Source organism: Anabas testudineus, chromosome 8 (genome assembly GCF_900324465.2).
Source record: "Anabas testudineus chromosome 8, fAnaTes1.2, whole genome shotgun sequence".
Taxonomy (NCBI): domain Eukaryota; kingdom Metazoa; phylum Chordata; class Actinopteri; order Anabantiformes; family Anabantidae; genus Anabas; species Anabas testudineus.
Window position 1 is genome coordinate 21,094,087 of NC_046617.1, and position 17,114 is coordinate 21,111,200.

At 44.6% G+C, this 17,114-nt stretch overlaps 4 protein-coding genes across 8 annotated transcripts in view; 3 read left to right on the plus strand and 1 right to left on the minus strand.

The window, feature by feature from the left end:
* tlcd4b (TLC domain containing 4b) overlaps positions 1–17,114 on the plus strand; it is a 22,828-nt gene that overhangs the window by 1,888 nt on the left and 3,826 nt on the right. The window contains exons 2-7 of the mRNA XM_026349394.1: positions 1,139–1,291; positions 3,848–3,937; positions 7,229–7,287; positions 7,524–7,618; positions 7,861–7,934; positions 8,214–8,434. Of these exons, the coding sequence (XP_026205179.1) occupies positions 1,146–1,291; positions 3,848–3,937; positions 7,229–7,287; positions 7,524–7,618; positions 7,861–7,934; positions 8,214–8,434 (685 nt within the window). The 5' untranslated portion in view covers positions 1,139–1,145. The remainder of the gene's footprint in view (positions 1–1,138; positions 1,292–3,847; positions 3,938–7,228; positions 7,288–7,523; positions 7,619–7,860; positions 7,935–8,213; positions 8,435–17,114) is intronic.
* Positions 8,448–11,912, minus strand: elof1 (ELF1 homolog, elongation factor 1). Of its 3 annotated transcripts, none has more exons than XM_026349340.1 (4): positions 11,707–11,912; positions 10,715–10,846; positions 10,526–10,596; positions 8,448–10,215 (listed from the first exon to the last, which is right to left on the minus strand). In XM_026349340.1, the coding sequence occupies exons 2-4, from the start codon at positions 10,828–10,830 to the stop codon at positions 10,151–10,153; spliced, it is 252 nt and encodes an 83-aa protein (XP_026205125.1). In that variant the 5' UTR covers positions 10,831–10,846; positions 11,707–11,912; the 3' UTR covers positions 8,448–10,150. The 3 variants fall into 3 exon arrangements, with proteins under 3 accessions (XP_026205125.1, XP_026205133.1, XP_026205116.1); XM_026349348.1 differs by having other exon boundaries at positions 11,632–11,720; XM_026349331.1 differs by lacking the exon at positions 11,707–11,912 and adding an exon at positions 11,463–11,700.
* tmem205 (transmembrane protein 205) lies at positions 12,350–14,926 on the plus strand. 3 transcript variants are annotated; one of them, XM_026349235.1, is made up of 5 exons: positions 12,391–12,483; positions 12,766–13,185; positions 13,587–13,704; positions 13,894–14,057; positions 14,185–14,926. In XM_026349235.1, the coding sequence occupies exons 3-5, from the start codon at positions 13,605–13,607 to the stop codon at positions 14,485–14,487; spliced, it is 567 nt and encodes a 188-aa protein (XP_026205020.1). In that variant the 5' UTR covers positions 12,391–12,483; positions 12,766–13,185; positions 13,587–13,604; the 3' UTR covers positions 14,488–14,926. The 3 variants fall into 3 exon arrangements, with proteins under 3 accessions (XP_026205012.1, XP_026205020.1, XP_026205029.1); XM_026349244.1 differs by having other exon boundaries at positions 12,766–12,903; XM_026349227.1 differs by lacking the exon at positions 12,766–13,185 and having other exon boundaries at positions 12,350–12,483.
* Positions 16,799–17,114, plus strand: part of rab3db (RAB3D, member RAS oncogene family, b) — a 17,133-nt gene continuing 16,817 nt past the window's right edge. The window contains exon 1 of the mRNA XM_026349197.1: positions 16,799–17,061. The gene's annotated coding sequence lies outside the window, so the exon portion shown is untranslated. The remainder of the gene's footprint in view (positions 17,062–17,114) is intronic.

Genomic DNA, 17,114 nt, shown 5'->3' on the forward strand with positions numbered 1-17,114 from the left:
CAGTTTAGCGTCCAGGGTCCCCCGTGGACTCTGTGTCCTGCTTCGGTCTCAGGTTACATGACGCAGATTTCTTTGAAGCCAGGATTTCTGTTCTTCTGCAGCTGACTGTAAATGACTCCGTCTACTGTTCTGTAGGTCGGGGGGGTTGTGGGAGCTCCGGGGCCTGAATTTCTTCTTTGGTGTTGTTGAACTCATAAGATTACAGTTTGTTAAAGTCGGTCTGCAGTGAGGTTTAAACAAACAGCTGCTATTTCAGTGCATCCCCACTGACGCTCTGTGATTTGAAAAGTCAAGCTTCCAGTTTGTTGACCTGAGTCAGAGTAAACACAGGTCTCCAACCAGCGTCTGTGTTTGTTCGCCTTCGGTGGAGCTGGTTTTGGTCCAACACTTGGACTCGTCAGTGTCGGCTTCAGGCAGCAACTTGAAGTTCACATGCACGTTTGCTTTATAGCACAATGACTAATAAATGGATGTTTATCTTTGATTTGCCACCAGGTCACTTCCACATTGACACAGTTGCACACACTCAGACCTGGAAGCTGTCCAGTACAGGCCCAGTCTGACCTGCTGGACGCTGAGCAGCTCCCCTGGAGCACCTGGACCTTTAGACCTTGCTCAGAGTGGTGTTGATGATGCAGTGGACTAGTGCTGGAATAATGAATGAGCGTTTGTTCTGCAGTCCTCCTGAGCCGAGCCCGGTGCTCCATCTTTTCAATCCTCTTTTCTTTCCTCTCTGGGCCTTTGTTTTCTTCTCACAGATTTTTTCTGTGTCCTAAACAACTCACTGTAATCCCCTCACAAATATGCATAATAATAGACCTTTTGTCCCACGTCTAAATGCGCTGCCACATACTGTACTCGCACCGTTTCTTCTGTGTCTCCCGCTCTGAGTTTCTCTCTCTCCTCCTTTAACTCTGTCTTTCATCTTCTCCTCCCTCTCCGGTCTGTCCTGCTTGTCTAAAGCTCTCATGTCACTTATGAGACAGCCCACGTCTTCAGCTTATTTTTCTCCTCCTCTTTTCTTTCTGGACTGGATGAACCGCTCGGTGCGCCTCCACCTCGGCTCCTGCCCAGGTGACTGACAGTCAGTCGATTGAACCTGTCCATGTGTGTCACCTTCTCTGTCTCCTGTCTTTAGGTGAGTGATGGAGACGAGAGAGTTGACCGTGGTAGCTGGCAGCTTTGTGGGTTTCCAGCTCCTCTTCTCAGTGGCCAGCCCGCGGCTTTCCTCCATCATCACGCCGGGTTATGGACAGCTGCCTCCCACCAAGCTCACGGAGTGGAACTCCAGGTGGGTCACATGTCCTCTCTCATCACATTTACCTGATCTTTAAACTCTTGGTCAGTTTCGGTTTCACCGGGTACAGCTGGACATGAATATGCTGTGAGTTTATTAGGTACTGACACCAAGCCTTAGAGGTGCTTTGTACTTTTACATCAACACTTTAATCAGTAACACGTGTCCTTGTTATCTTGATTGCATTGTCTGAAAAATCATGATGCAACCATGAAATCATGGCAGAAAGTCGACGTGCACGTCAGACGACTCGTCAAACCCTGAGCGTTTTGTCTTTTTCTGTGCAGTAAGCAGCAGTTCGAGGTTTGTGATAAGTAATAATCTACCTTACGTACAATCTTTGCCAACTCAGGACATGCTACAAGTCCACAGATCTTCTCTCTCACACCACTAAGATAAGATAAGATAGACTTTATTTATCCCACGATGGTGGATAAATACATTCTAAATTATCTTATTATATTAAGATATTATTAAGATATTATAGAAATAAGATAGTCACAGATGGGTTTGTAATCATCAGTTCGCTGTTTAACTGGAAACGCAGTGTGACCACAGTAGTAATGTTTGTTTGTCTAGTGTCTAGTTACAATAGTCATTTCTGCCGATGTCATTGTCTACGCTGTATCTGATCAGTTTGATGTTAAACAACATCAACACTGTAACCACACTCACTAAAGCGACGCAGTTTGTTATGCTCCTGTCCGACAGGTTTAATGTGCTAATAAAGTCTGTTCATTCTCTAAGTCTGACGCGGTGTTGGTCTCAGGTGATGTCTGCTGTAAAACATCATGTTGAACTTTCAGGTTTTCATCCAACAGGTCTCTAATGGCCTGTACCTCTCTACACTCTCCTGAGTGGACTCGTGCAGGAGACGTTCACATTGAGACGGTGTCCATTAGCAGCATCATGTTTAACAAACTTCAGTCTGCTGATGACGTAGAATAAATCTGTGAACTTTGAAACCTGAATTCTAAGCGTAGAAACTTTCAATGTGTCAAAGTGGGACTGGGATCGTACCGTACGCCTGCTACAAAGCTGTTTGCAAAGTGCTGACGCCCTGTAGAGTCTAAGGAGATGGACCCTGATGCACTTCAGGACAACTCATCGTCTTTCTGCACAAATACAGCTGCACACAGTGGGTTTAAGGTCCAAGCTGAAGCCTCAGGGTGGAGTTCAGAGTGCAGCCATCTATAGGTGGATCTTGCAGTTCTTTGTTCATCTTTTTCTCTCTGACACAATCTTTCACTCACAGTTTGCATTAGCGTCTGTCCGTATTTCAAAGTTTGGAGTGCACTGACCATAGAGTCCTCCAAAACAAGTCAAAAGCCAAGCGCTGATGGTTTGTTTCAGAGTGGCCCTGGGTTGCATAACAGCCGGCTCAGTGTGTCAGTGTGTAGTTTATGTAACCAGTGCTTAAGTGCAAGTGGAGGAGGGAGAGAGCAGGGTCGCATGTCTAATGTTGAACACAGCTGCATGAAGACTGTTGTTAATGTCCCTTTCTTCTGTTCACCTCAGGTCTTCTCTTGCTCTCTGCCCTCAGCTGTTTGCTTTTACTTCTATCTTTAGGAACCAGAGTAGCAGTGAGATGTGTAATTTAGCCCACACAGATGCCAGTTTAGCCAAGTCCGTTCCATTCTTAGACACGAAACTCGTACAGTAGACCATCTGTGGGCCCAGTCTTGGCCAGGACTCTCACCACCAGCTGCAGCCCGGTGATAGTGGAAGAGCTGTGGTTCTGGTGGAGGAGAGATACTGCGAGTGCAACCGGACCTCTGGAGTTTCTCCTCTGTGGGCCAGATAACCACTCCAAAGGTCAGGGGTGATGCTGTATCAGAAAAACAAGCTACACTCAGGTGGACTCAGGGGACAGTGTAGATGTAATTACAGACATCACTAAAGGGCAGGTACCCGTCCTCCTCACTGGAACAAGGCTCCACGATATGAAAACACTTGATCAGACTGTGTTCAGTCAGTATCACAGGTGTCTTCAGTCCTTCAGCCTGAATATGTGGAGAACAGTCGTCAGTGTTTTCATCTCTCACTGAACACAGACGAGAGAAGAAAAGACGAAGAGTCGTCTGAGGAGATAAGGAGGAACGTAATCAGCAAACGTGGTGAAGGTAAAGACGACCGGAGCGTCTCCAAGCAGCTGATGTTCCTGTGAGCACAGCTGCTGATATTATGAACAAGTTTAAACTCTGTGGGACTAGAACCGACCTCCCTAGACGAGACCACGAGAGGAAAAAAAAAACGGAGATAAGTTCAGACCAGACACAAACTGAGCTTCAACATCAAGGTCCAACAGTGAAGAAGCAGGAAGAGAAACAGAAGCTTCAGGGAGGATGAAACCCTGGAGAGCTGTGAGGAAGAAGCTGTGAGTCCTGATTAATCCAACTGATCGTCTGACATCAGGTTAATGCTGCAGTTTTGTTCATATTCCAGCTGCGTCTGTGGTGACGTGTGAGGACAGACTGTTGCGTCCCCGACTGTAATCTCCCATCAGTCTGCACTGTGTTAACTCGTGATGTTGTGTGTGTCCATCCTCAGGTTGGTGTCGACTGTGCACGCTCTGATTGTGGGCTTGTTCTGTTTGTACATCCTGTGGTTTGACGACGTGGTCAACGCCAACCCCGTCTGGTAAGAGGAACAGCAGCATCACTGTTATATGATGAATCATCAACATCAGTATGTATTTTTAGTTCATGAACTAATTTCTTCCAAGAAGTGTTAACATCAGACGACAGAGGCCGAATGTTGCTGAACGTCCAAAACTACTTCTTAACAGTTAAATAAGACATTTAGACGCTGATCTGTGTCCGAACTGTGTCGGTGAATATTCACTGACACATGTGATCACTGTCTTCACTCTGTCTTCCACTTTTTCCTCCTGACTGTGTCACTTGTCACTAACTTGTCCTGAAAATGGGGGGGTCATTTCTCTGCTCTCTGGGATAAAACCCTGCACGTCACATTTCTCTCAACACTTCCTTTTCCCTGTGTTTCGCTTCCTCTCTGGCATCAGATCCTTCCAACAAGGCTTCTTTTCATAGCTGACAACAGCAGCCCAGTCCTCTGAGCTACCCCCTCCCTCTCTATCTCTCCCTCTCTTCATGTGCCCCCCCCCCCCCGACATCCCTGGCTGTCGAATCAATGCAGCACACCTCCCTCGCTCTTAGTGTCACTCTGTTGGCTCTGTTGGAGCTAAAAGAGAAGAGGGGGTTGATGGGAGGGGGGACATTTTTGGGCAGGATTTACTGCAGGTTTTCCTTCAGACCCCACTGAACTGGGACCAGTCATCTGGTTTTGGGAACAGTTTCTGTGCTGTTTTCTCAGCTGATCCCCTTCCAGCAGGATCCTACGGCCTAATAGCACCACTGAGCTGGTGCTGGTACGAATTCTCCAGTCAGTTTCATTGTATTGCAGCATCATTAAGACCTGTCACACAGCAGCATTGTTCTCCCCACTCGCTCTCAGTGCTGCTGCAGCGTCACAGCCAGACTCTTAGAAACCTGCATTGTTTCCAGCTGCAGCTCAGCCTCTTTCCACGTGTCACCCTGGCTGCAGCGCAGCCTTGGCTGTTATCATAATCTAGTCAGTTAACAAGCGCTGTGGCTCAGCTCCCCGCCCCTGCTGCAGTTCTTATCTGGACTTGAGCTTCACATGTGCAGGGCCAAATTTCAGGGCTGTGTTGGGATAATGTAATCTTCAAAGTTGACATTGAACACTGTCAGGGTATTCTCCAGGAACTTTACTTTTCAACCAACTCTCTTCTAATTGCACAAACAAGGCCAGGTGCATGTTTGAAAGACGGCCTCCTGCACACTGGTAACATTCCCAAAGATCATTTATTCCACCATCACATATAATACCTGTTATTACTTCATCAGGTACAAACTCTAGAAAAGTACAACACTAAACAACTGTCCAGCCCTGCACGTGTCCTACATGACACAAGCACTGTGTCTGCAGCACAAACCAGGAAATATTCCATTTATTTGTGTGTGTGTGTGTGTGTGTGTGTGTGTGTGTGTGTGTGTGTGTGTGTGTGTGTGTGTGTGTGTGTGTGTTTCGTGTGTGTGTGTGTGTGTGTGTGTGTGTGTTTTTTTTCGTGTGTGTGTGTGTGTGTTTTTTTTCGTGTGTGTGTGTGTGTGTGTGTGTGTGTGTGTGTGTGTGTGTGTGTGTGTGTGTGTGTTTTTTTCGTGTGTGTGTGTGTGTGTGTGTGTGTGTGTGTGTGTGTGTTTTTTTCGTGTGTGTGTGTGTGTGTTTTCGTGTGTGTGTTTTCGTGTGTGTGTGTGTGTGTGTGTGTGTGTGTGTGTGTTTCTGGGGAAAACTAAACGGTGCAACTATTTAAATTCCCTTTTATTAACATGGACGTTGTACTTGTACTTCACTATACTGTGAAGCTGTGTTATTTAGCTTTGGACTCAGATCTAATGCTTGATAAACAGGACTCTGACTGGGACTAAAGACACTTGACTTGGACGTTCCTCATTTACTTTTGGTAAAGTTGCTGCTGTAAAGAACAGCAGACTGTCTGTATGTGACTCATACGACAGGCCTGATCTGCTTAAATCACTGGGACGTGTCTCTCAGTACAAATGAGTTTACACAGTGTAAGTGGTGGTTGTTGTATGAGGCTCATTAAGCTGAGTGCTCTTATCACACTTGCTGTGTAAAAGACTCAGTCGAGGCCAAATTCCAGTCAGTTAACGACGGGTGTCCACTAAGAGACAATCGCAGGTTTACTGTACATTTAATTAAGTGAAGCTGGATCACGCTGATGCGATTATCAGGAGGCCTTTGGACTCTGTGGCTCCAGCCTGCAGACGCTCTATCACATTATCACTTAGGTTGCGTCTCCTTTAAGTTGGCATTCGCAGAAAGTCCAGTGTAGGTTCAGTGGTAAAGCGATACAGCTGATCCGTTGACAGGAGGGGAACTTTCTAGTTCTACACACTCAGAGATTAGATTTATAATCCGAGAAGAAGACGTCCTGATCAGTATGGTTCCACAGGCCTGAAGTCAAAATGCTGCATAATAATACAGCCTCATAAAAGCAGGAAGGAAAAGTACTCACTGTACAGTATTAAACACTTTACTGTGGTAGCTGCTGGAAATGGAGTTGAGCTGCTCTTTGACCCAGTTCTTCTGGATCTTGTTCTGAATGAACTGAAGCAGTTTTTACAGACTTCATCATCCACCCTGGTGGAAGGATAAAGGATTTCTCTGAACCTCGTCTGGTCACGAGGCGTCGAATGAGGAGGAGGAGGAGATGGTTTAATATTTACTGCTGTGACGTGTTGTTTTTATTTTGTCTTACTGTTAGGAGACGGTGGACCAGAGGTTTTCACCTCTGCAGCTCATGGTTCAGTGTTCAGCTGAGGGTCACTTGAAGGGAAAACGAGCTCTTGTACAGTAGGTGTGTGTGTGTGAACAGTGTGTTTGTTGTGGGGTCCTGTTACTCAACAGGGCAGCAGGTCGTTCGGTATCTGATACTTGTGCCTGATTCCAGGATCAAATGTCCGTGGAAACAGAAACGCCTTCATTGTTATTTTTGATATTTGCAGTCGCAGAGCGGGTCAGTCCAGTGTTCCCAGTGGTCCCAGTGGTTCTCCCCATGATAAAAGTAATAAAGGTGGGAACAGGGGGCTGAGCTACAGGTAAACTGGTTCAAACAATATGACCCCAGATGCAACTTGCCATCAACTAAAGTGTCTCCGTGCTGCTGATCAGTCTCCCCCTCGGTGGATTTCACGCTTCATACACAGTGAACGGTTCTGAGAGCTGCATCTTAATAATGTGGAACAGCCTCTTTCAGTAGTGTTAATGAACAACCCCTACTGATGGGTCACGTGAGGAACATTCGTTTTAGGCTGGGGGTGTAACCGCTGCATGGGAAGTACCTTAACACTGTGTTCTGTTCCACAGGGGGGACCCCAGCCTGGTCAAACTGAACGTAGCCATAACCTGTGGTTACCTCCTCTATGGTGAGCTGCTGGTGTTTCTGCTTCTGCCTGTGTGTAACTGTAGTAACAAACTAATACTGAAGCATACTGAACAATTAAAAACAGGGTCTGTCAGGATCCAGGTCACTTTACTGTCGGCTCGCAGACTGATTCTTGTACAGTACAATGCTGCAAACAACCAGTGGTGGTAGAAGAAGTAGAAAGAAAATAAATGACAAATAAGACATGTTGAAACCCTGCTTGTGTGTGTTCTGCAGACCTGGTGCTTCTGGCTTGTAACTGGAGCACAATGGGAGACACTTTCTTCGTCTGTCACCACTTGGCGGCGCTCTACGCATATGGATACGTGCTGGTGAGACTTACCCTAGTCTTCTATTGGGTCTACTGTAGTTTGATTTAAAATCGATTTACTTGCTGTTTCTCTTGATTTTATCTGTTCTCATTTAAATTTTTCGTAGTTTTTTCTTCTTTTTGTCCATTTTTGTATATCATTCTTTTCAAGTTGCTAAATATTTGAACCCATTCCTTCTCTTATGATCATGAACCTGTACAGAAGCTGCTGCATTAATAACATTTGGATTTGTGTTATTGCAGACGCGCGGCGTGCTTCCCTACTTCGCCAACTTTCGTCTCATTTCTGAGTTGTCCACACCATTTGTGAACCAGAGGTGAGTCAGCGTCACTAAGCCAATGGCTCCCAACCTGTGGTCCAAGTTTAATTAACTGTATTTTAGTACCAGTACCAGTACCGTCCATGTGGACGACTCCAGAAATTTTATATACATTTTTTAGATGAGGTTAGGTCAGTTAAAGGAAATTAGCTTTTTGTCTCTTTGAGTCATTTATCAGACATCTGAGTCTCAAACTAAACTAGGTCAGAACCACTGCTTTAATCTGGTCTGTAGGTGAAGTATGTCATTATTATAATGGATAACTTCTCCCCACAGGTGGTTCTACGAGGCATTAAAGTACCCCCGCTCACACCGCCTGGTGGTTTCGAACGGCGTCGCCATGGCGGTGGTCTTCTTCCTGGTGCGTATCGCTGTTATGCCGTCTTACTGGGCCAGCGTCTTCGCCACCTTTGGTACTCCAGACTTTGAGCGTCTGGGCCTGGGCGCCCAGGTGGCCTGGATCACGTCCTGCATCGCCCTGGACGTCCTGAACACCATCTGGATGTTGTGCTATTGAACCTTGACGCAGTTGGAACAGAGTCCACGTCGGGGCTCCGCAGGCTCTAGGACTCCACAGCAGCTCCAGCTCCATGTGCTGAGCGGGGCGGATGATACAGCTTTGTGCGGACATTGCTTTGTTTTGTGAGCACCTGCGCTGATAAAGAAGTCGTGTTCACAAGCCTGTAAAAATGACCTGAGGCTGCTTCCAGGGCTAATTTACGCAGCTTGTGTGCAGCATGAATCCGTGGTTTGTGGGGAAGTGTTGTTAAAAAGAAGGTTCTGCAGGCGAGACACTGCTTTTATAAAGAATAATAGCAAACGTAGGTGTTGGAGACGTTTTCTACTCACGTCTCAGTGAACTTCGCTTTCGTGCTTTTGCTCCATTTGCACTTTACCTGGCTTCACCGCGTGTGCAGTAAACAGTAGTGGAATGTAACTAAGTACATTTACTCAGATACTGTACTTAGGTACAAATTTAAAGGTACTTGAACATGACTATTTGCATGTGATGCAAATTTATATTTTTACTCCACAACACGGTACTTTCACAGTCAGTACTACTACAAAGTATATAAAATAAGTTCTAAGACAATACATGTATGTATTACCGGGTTGTTTTTCTGCTGTAATACGGCCCTTTTACATTTCTTTATTTCAAATGCAGGACTTGTAAGAGTATTTTACATTATGATATTGCTATTTATACGTAAGTATACAAATGAGATCCTCATTTTAAACTCTGGTCATATCTTTAACCCACCAAATGTGTTATTTTAAAGGCTAAAGGGAGCGAGTAAAGACATTTACAGGCACATGTAGTTTGGTTTTACACGTGAAATTAGTCTTTTTTTGTAAAATTAGCTGTAAAAAATAATAATAAATAAAATAAAAACCCTACTAACCCTACTTTATTCATGTGCTCCAACACTGAGCTTGCTGCTTTACCATTCAGCAACAGAAGTTTGCCACCTAGAGGGGAAACGCGTGCAGCAGCTGTTTGAAACACCCCTCTTCTGTCATTACTAACCTGTGAGATCTAGGATTGAAATAATGTGGAGTAAATGTACAGGAACATTTCACCCTGATGTGCTCATCATCTTGTCCTGTGCTAAACTCGTCATTTTCTTTAATATACGTTTCACTAAAAATGACATTTGTGCAATAAAAACACTTCACAATGATGGTTCTGCTTTAATTCTCTCATGTCATTACTTCAAAATACAGTTAATGTGAAATACACAAACTTAGTGTAATAGAAATCACATTGTGATTTTCAAAAAGGAAAACAATACAAATTTATAGTACAAAAATACTGGTCCAAAAAAACAAAACAAAAAAAAAAAACAGAATGTTTGTGGACAGTTCAAAAACTGTCTTCAACAAACCGTTTCAGTGCATCAGTGACGGGGCTGGAAACTAAAAACTGCAGCAACCCAAAATATTTTCATCTAGAAATCACAAAGGAAGGTTTTACACTGGTCATTACATTTAAAAAGTCACAGAAACAACACAGTTTGGTCCAAAACAAGAGAAACAGGTTAAACTGAGTCTAAGACGAGGCTCTGGCCCAGCCAGCAACATGAAGGTATTCTTCACTAACGTCTTAAAAAGAAACTAACATGACACAAGAAGAAGAGTGTTGGCTACACAGTGCCATCTAAACAGGAAGTGACACGGGGCTGAAATGTCAGAGTGAGGTCAAGAAAAGACGACTACTGATTGGCTGCTTCACAGGCATCGATCCAGTCGCTGTAAACGTCCACGGGTTCGGACAGATCTGTCAGGAAACGGTTAAGGGACGATCCAGACACGAACTAACTGGGTTTAATATTCATCTTCTCTCTTTCATCTCATAAGACTAATACCCTTTTTCCACCAAGCCAGTGTGAGGGCTCGTTCTTTGTGTTTTAACAGCTCTATGCCTGGAAAAACTGTTTTTTGAATGTTTTCAATTTGAACCATCGCTGAACCGGCACCAGAACCAGCACATAGTTTGAGTCTAACCTGAGTTTAACCTGAAACACTAAGCTAACCGCTAACAGTCAGGTGTCAAACGTGACATTAACCAGCTTTGGTTGAAAGGATACAAGTTATTGGAGTCTGGAATTCCTCCAGACAAACACTGCAGGATATAATCCCTGTGTTGCAAGTTCTTTCCCTGGAAAACAGTCATGTTAGTTATTCAGACGACACCTTGTTCCTGAACTTCATGTACTGGTTTTTTCCTTATGTACAGTGTGAACTGTGAGACCTTAGGTATAAATTAAAGAACTCACATTTTGACGTCACATGATTTCTCGTGGTTACAGAATGGACAGGTGAACTGCGTGTCCAGGTTACCCGTCATTTTCTTCTTAGGAGGTGGTTTTCTCTTTGACTTTCTGCGCCCCATTTCTAACCTTGTATCTCTGCAGAAACACAAAACAATTACAAGTTTCTTTTTGCTTTTGTATATGAAACTGAACACAGACTGTTCCAAAGAAACATTTACAGTCCAAAATGTTTCAAGCAGACAAACCCAACATGTGTTCAGATGATGTTCCATTAGTAGACTGATTGTTTTTTTGTGTCAGAATCAATATCTTAAAATAGACGATGTCATAATGTAGTAGCATAAAAACTGAACGTGTAGTAAATGTAGTACCTGAGTAAAGTAGTATTAGTTTGATACAGTATTAGCTTATAGTGATAGTAGAGGGGGGGAAACTAAAGGTCAGCTTAAAAATCACTGTTAGCGAAAAGAACATGTAAGAATAATGTCATGGAGAGGGAAAAGGTACAAATACAGTTACTCGTTGTACTTGAGTGAATATAATTAGTATATATAGTAAATATCATATATAATTAGTATATATAGTAAATATCATATATAATTAGTATATATAGTAAATATCATTGGTTTAAGCACTAGTAGCGGCCACTTTCTATTCCACCAACTATAGTAGAGGTCTGAGCCACATTAGCACAGTAATGTGTGAAATAATAAAAACGGTTTGTCGGTAGATCAACTGAACCGCTGCTCACCTGGCTCACAGGTAACTTGAAGTCCTGTGATGACCTCTGACGGAGGTGTTTACTCCGAACAGCTGTTTCTCCACCTCCCGCTACACGCTAACAAGCTAGGTCGCTAACAGCCCCTAGCGTGAGCTAAACACAGCATGACGTAAAACCTGTGTCTGAAAACGTGACTCACGGTAAAAACGCGACGCAGCAGCGTGTGTGTGCCCCGCTGCTGTACCGTTTGTGTAACGACGTGTCGGTTTCTTACCGGACGGATCTTCAGCAGCGAGCGACGCTCCGGGATCCCGGCGGGACACGGACACAGCGGGCCTTTAAGTCCGCCTCTGATTGGTCCGTTGAAAACTAGTTCCCTCTGTGGTTGGCTAAACAGCGGAGATTGACAGTAAGGTTAAGCCAATAGAGAACGTAGTCTTCTACGTAGTTTCCTCCCCTCTACTAATGTCGACACTGTGACGTCATGTACTCGTTATTTTGTTCAACGACAGGATTTTAACTGTAATTAAGTAATTATTACTAATTATTCATTAAATCTATTTAATTTAGCCTGCCTGTTTATGTGATTTTATCTTTAATGGAAATGAATTTATTGTGATAACATACAACATAATATATAAATATATATATTTATAACACATATAAAGATTTCTGAAACACAAAGGTTTTCATCGTGCAGTCGCCCCCCCCCCCGCCGTGGATATAACCTGGAGGGCAGGTAAAGAGACTACTTTCCACATTTAAATTTGTCTGTATTTTAATTATTTCTCTTTCAAGGACCTGTTGGAAGTTTAGAAAATGAGTTGTCACTGTTGTTTCCTTCAGCAGTGGTAGATGTAATGATTGCTCAGAACACAGATCAGGTGTCTGGCTCACTCTGAGGTACCTGACGCTCACTTCCAGGTGTGTGACGCTGCAGGTTACGTACAGTAAACGAGAACGACGCGGGGGCGGGGCTTGCGGACCCAGGAAGCAGCTCCGCTCCTGCTGTTTGTGTTTATGATTCAACGTGGAGGGAAACGACGCTCAGGTGAGTGACCTCCTGCAGCCACCTGTCACTAACTGTACCCGAGGTGAAGCTTAGCTCGGTAGCTACAGCTGGCCAGCTGTTTTAAACATCCGTTTACAGAGCTGATCCATTTCTGTCACCGTTAATCCACCAGTGGTGTTAAAAACCCAGAGGGTCGTTTGAGATAAGATACTGTTGTTCTGGTGGTTTCTACAGGATGACAGAAATCGCATCTACTCGTCTGGATGATCAAATCTTTAGTCCATTAAATGATGAAAATACTTTGCGGCTGTGTCTCTACAGCTAAACAAAGATGGCGCCGGTTCGCTGACCGCAGAGAGACGGGTTCAAACCGTTGTTACCGTTCAGTGAGGTTCGTTCTTCTTCTTCCGGGTCGTTAGAGCAGTTTAGTGGGACTGGACTTGTGTCATCGTCACAGCTGTAAGTGTTTCAGACCACAGTCTTGTGTTCTTCAAACATCTGCGGTGAGTTACCTTCTACAAAAACCGACGGTGGCGTCTGTGAGCGGACTGGAACCGTCGGTCTGTGTCCGTGTTTCTGCTCGAACCTCCGTCTGCTGCGTGTTCAACGTGTTTTCCTCTGATCTTCTGACTTTATCAGCTCTGCTGCACATTGAAGCAGCAGCAGCTGCTGATCTGTTGACGTTCTTCTTCTGTAACTTCCATCATTTTACTTTTACTCCACTTCTCAGATGCTGCACAGGTGAGGACGTCACCTGAGCGCAGTACCTGGGAAACGGGGAAGAGAAGTTAGGGACGAGTTCATGTTCATTTCAGAGGGAACGAGCTGCACGTACACAAATACCCTGTCATACATGGCTTTTTATCTAGCTGGTTAATTTCTAGTGAATTTGAGTTTAATTAACTGAACTGCTGGATTTAATTGTGCTTGCGAACTTGTCTTAAATGAAGTAAATTGAACAATAAGTTGTTGCAGCTTCTGTTAATTTGTCTGAAACACTTAAACCATTGTTGGAATGTGTTTGTCTCCATGTTGGACGTTAATACAACCTACTGATAATCATCATCATAATAATATTAAAAGCCAGACATGAACAGAGGTCAGAGGTCACTAAAGGCCAACTGTAGTGTGTCTGTGTGTAGTTTGCAGACAGTGTGACCATGGCTACGGAGGCGGAGCCAACAGACCTGATCAAGGTGCTGCACCTGCTGGTGCTCTCCTTCTCCTGGGGCATGCAGGTGTGGGTCTCCTTTATTGCAGGTATGACTGTGCTAATATTTGCTGATGAGAACTAAACGTACAGTTAAATGAATAGTTTTCATATTTGTGTAAGATAATAACCCTGATGAATCAATTTGAGTCACAGCTGCAGCAGACCGTATAAAAATCCCTACATTTCCTCAATGTTCCGTCGCACCTCTGACCTCTTCTTGCTGTTGGTGTCTGCAGGTTTCGCGTTGGTGTGGCAGGTAAGTCTTCACACATTTGGTCTGGTGCAGAGTAAACTCTTCCCTGTGTACTTCTACTGTCTGCTGGGTAGTAACGTCGTCAGCCTGGCCGTGTACGCTGTGTACCACCCCAGAGAGCTGCTGGACTGGCATGAAAGTGTGCAGGTACAACATCACAGCGAGGACTGATGTTTTCAGACGCTGTAACACATTTCCTGTGTTGATTTGAAATTGATGTTTGTCAGTCTGAACTTCATCACCTGAGTGAAAGCGTGTTGCTCTTGTTTTGCAGATGATGCTGTACTTTGTGGTGCTGATCATGACCGGTCTGAACTCTCAGTGGTTCGGCCCAGCTGTCACTGATGTGATGCTTCAGATGAGGGAGATAGAGAAGGAGCACGGTCTGGGGGGCCAGATCGGCATGGGCAGCCAGAAAGAAGCATACACCAAACTCAAAGAGCAGGACCCCAAGTACAGAGCCTACAGGAGCACGTTCAGCCGCTACCACGGCTTGTCCAGCCTCTGCAACCTCATCGGGATCATCTGCACCACCGTCAATCTGGTCTACACCGCGCTGAAGCTTTCCACCATTTAGAGGAGGCTTCAGTCATGACAGATGTCACAGTATTTCACATAATATGGAACAAATGAAGACGTGTAGGTGAATAGAAGTCTGATTATGAACATTTAATTTGAACCACAGCTGCAGCGTGAAGTGTGCTTATCAGTAAAGTGATGTTTTATCTTCCCATGCTGTTCCTCCTGTCTGATTAATGCCAGCTCATAAAACATTTTTATATAAGTTGTGATCAGATCTCCCTGTTAGGAAGCCGTTCTCTTTTCTAAACAGTAAATCATTGAGCCTCAGGGGCTGTGGACAGTGTGGACCACCCCAGCAGGGGGCGATGTTCCACTGCTGAAGACAAACCATCGTCCTCTAAATCATCATGTGCAAAATGCTCAGTTTCTACATGTTGTAATGAAAATGTATACAAGCTGTGATGGGGCATTAAACACTATCTTTTATTCTTTGACGTCTCACTGGTTTGTCTCCTCGTCATCTTAAAGCCAGACCCTGCAGACAGCGCTGGGATTTGGAACAGGCCCGTTTTAATTTTATTACCAGTGAGTCGGAGCAGATTTTGGGAGGAGCAGAGCTTTTCTGGCTGGCTGCAGGATGAGAGGCACATTGTCCCTGGTCCAGATACTGTATCAGCACTAATGGATCATAATGGATTACTGCCATGCGGAGAGCAGGGGCTGGAAGTGAGGGGATGGGATGAGGTTTTCACAAGTGCAGGTCCGGGTGCTTTTTGAGATGCTGCAGTTTTCCAGCTAAAACACTCTGGTCAGAATTTTCTCCAGGAACTGTCACATAAACAGAAACCTGGTTCCTGTAGTCAGGGTAGAGGATCAGAGAAACCTGATAGGTTAACTTGTAATCAGCTTTTTACTTGAGCGAGTGCAGAAGAATAAATAATTCAGATTCTGAAATATTATTCTGTGACTAGTTTGGAAGGTTGAAGTCTGATAAACAACAGAGAATCGACTGGATTTTTCTCCCCCACCATATCTACTGGTCTCAGTGTGTATTGTTGGAATCTCTGTAGGACTGATTACAACCTGTTCCTGTGGTCATGGAGTCTCCTGACTGTTTCTAAGGCAGACACACAGAAAGAACGCGTAGTAAACAAACACACACTCTTCCCTGTCGGGAAATGATGTTTAACACGTTTTTCCACTTTTGTCTTCACGTGAACGATGGATGTTTCAATCCTCAGTGAAGCTCCATAAGAAGCTTATAATACTCTGATCAGCCACAACATTAACCCCACCTGCTGAATGTGATGTACTTTTAAATGTGCAAAAGTACAAAGTAAAACCCAAGGAAGTAGGAAACAAAAGGAAGCGCGGGGGAGGTGGTAACTGCACCAAACAAGTTCCACCATCCTCCGTCATTCCTGACACACACACGAGGAAATGAACGCGTCACTGGGCAAACACACAGTCTGACTGCTGCCAGGTCAGGGCTCATTGTTTGGTATGACGGGTACTGCAGAGCAGCTCTGCAGTGATTTTAAATTAATGATGAGTCTGAGAATCAGTCGTTTCTAATGTGGAAATGTTATGTTGTAAGAAAATGTAGAATCTGTCAAAGAACAGAAGCAGTACTCACATCTTTTATTTAAATACAAGTATCCACACCACCGTGTACAAATACTGTCTCACAAGTAAACGTCCTGAGTGTAAGTGGTTTTAAAAGGTTTAACTTAAAGCCGACAGTGGACACATTTCATTTCAATCCACTGTGGTGATTTTGTTACTTCTGGACCTCACTGTATATTTATTTCTGCTGATTTTCCATCATTACTGTGATATTTTCCACAAAACATCAAGAAACCAACGCTGACAAAAGTCTATTTTGTAAAACAGTAGAAATATAACAACCAGAAAACTTAAATCTGTGACTTGTTAAACAGTAGTAACTTCGATTTATCTGACACAAATACAAAGGAAATGTTTAGTAGTAGTATTTTATATAAATCTGAATGCTGCAGCCTTCAAGTCAGGTTGACCACTGTGTGACATCACATTTCTATTTAATCACACAAGCTGCAGAAATATCATATTATATATACCCACTGACTTCCCAGAGGAAGATGTTGGCTTGATGGCAGCATGTGATGCGTCTCTCCAACACCCGTGGACTGGTCCGAGCACAGAATGAGTTCCTCTCGTATTTTGTATTGGTCCATATGAATCAGCTACAGCTCAGTGATGCTGTTCATGTGTTGGCTGCTCCACTGTTCCACCTGCTCAGGATTCAAACACATAAGAGCGCATGAATATTCATGTTGTGTCTTTGGGGCGTGTGCGCTGGTGTGGTGCGCGTTCCTGTGCGCGGGCACCGAGGCCAGCCCTCTCCTGGTGCGGTGTAGTCAGACCGAGCCTCACAGCCTCAGAGTCCGCATTAACCTGTGCCAAAGGGAGTTCCAGGTCCACATCCCGCTCCAGCTCCGTGCGCACAGACCCGGGAGCTGCTTCGGAAACCAAAGCGTCGGCTGCAGCTGCTGGAGCTGGAAAACACGTCGGAGCCTCCAGAGACTAGTTCGTCCAGCATCTGTGGGAGCAGCTGGTTTCAGAGGCGACAGGACCGAGGAGGACCAGGGTAAGTTTCCTTCTCACGTTTTCGTTGTCACACTGTGAGCAGAAGTTTAGTCG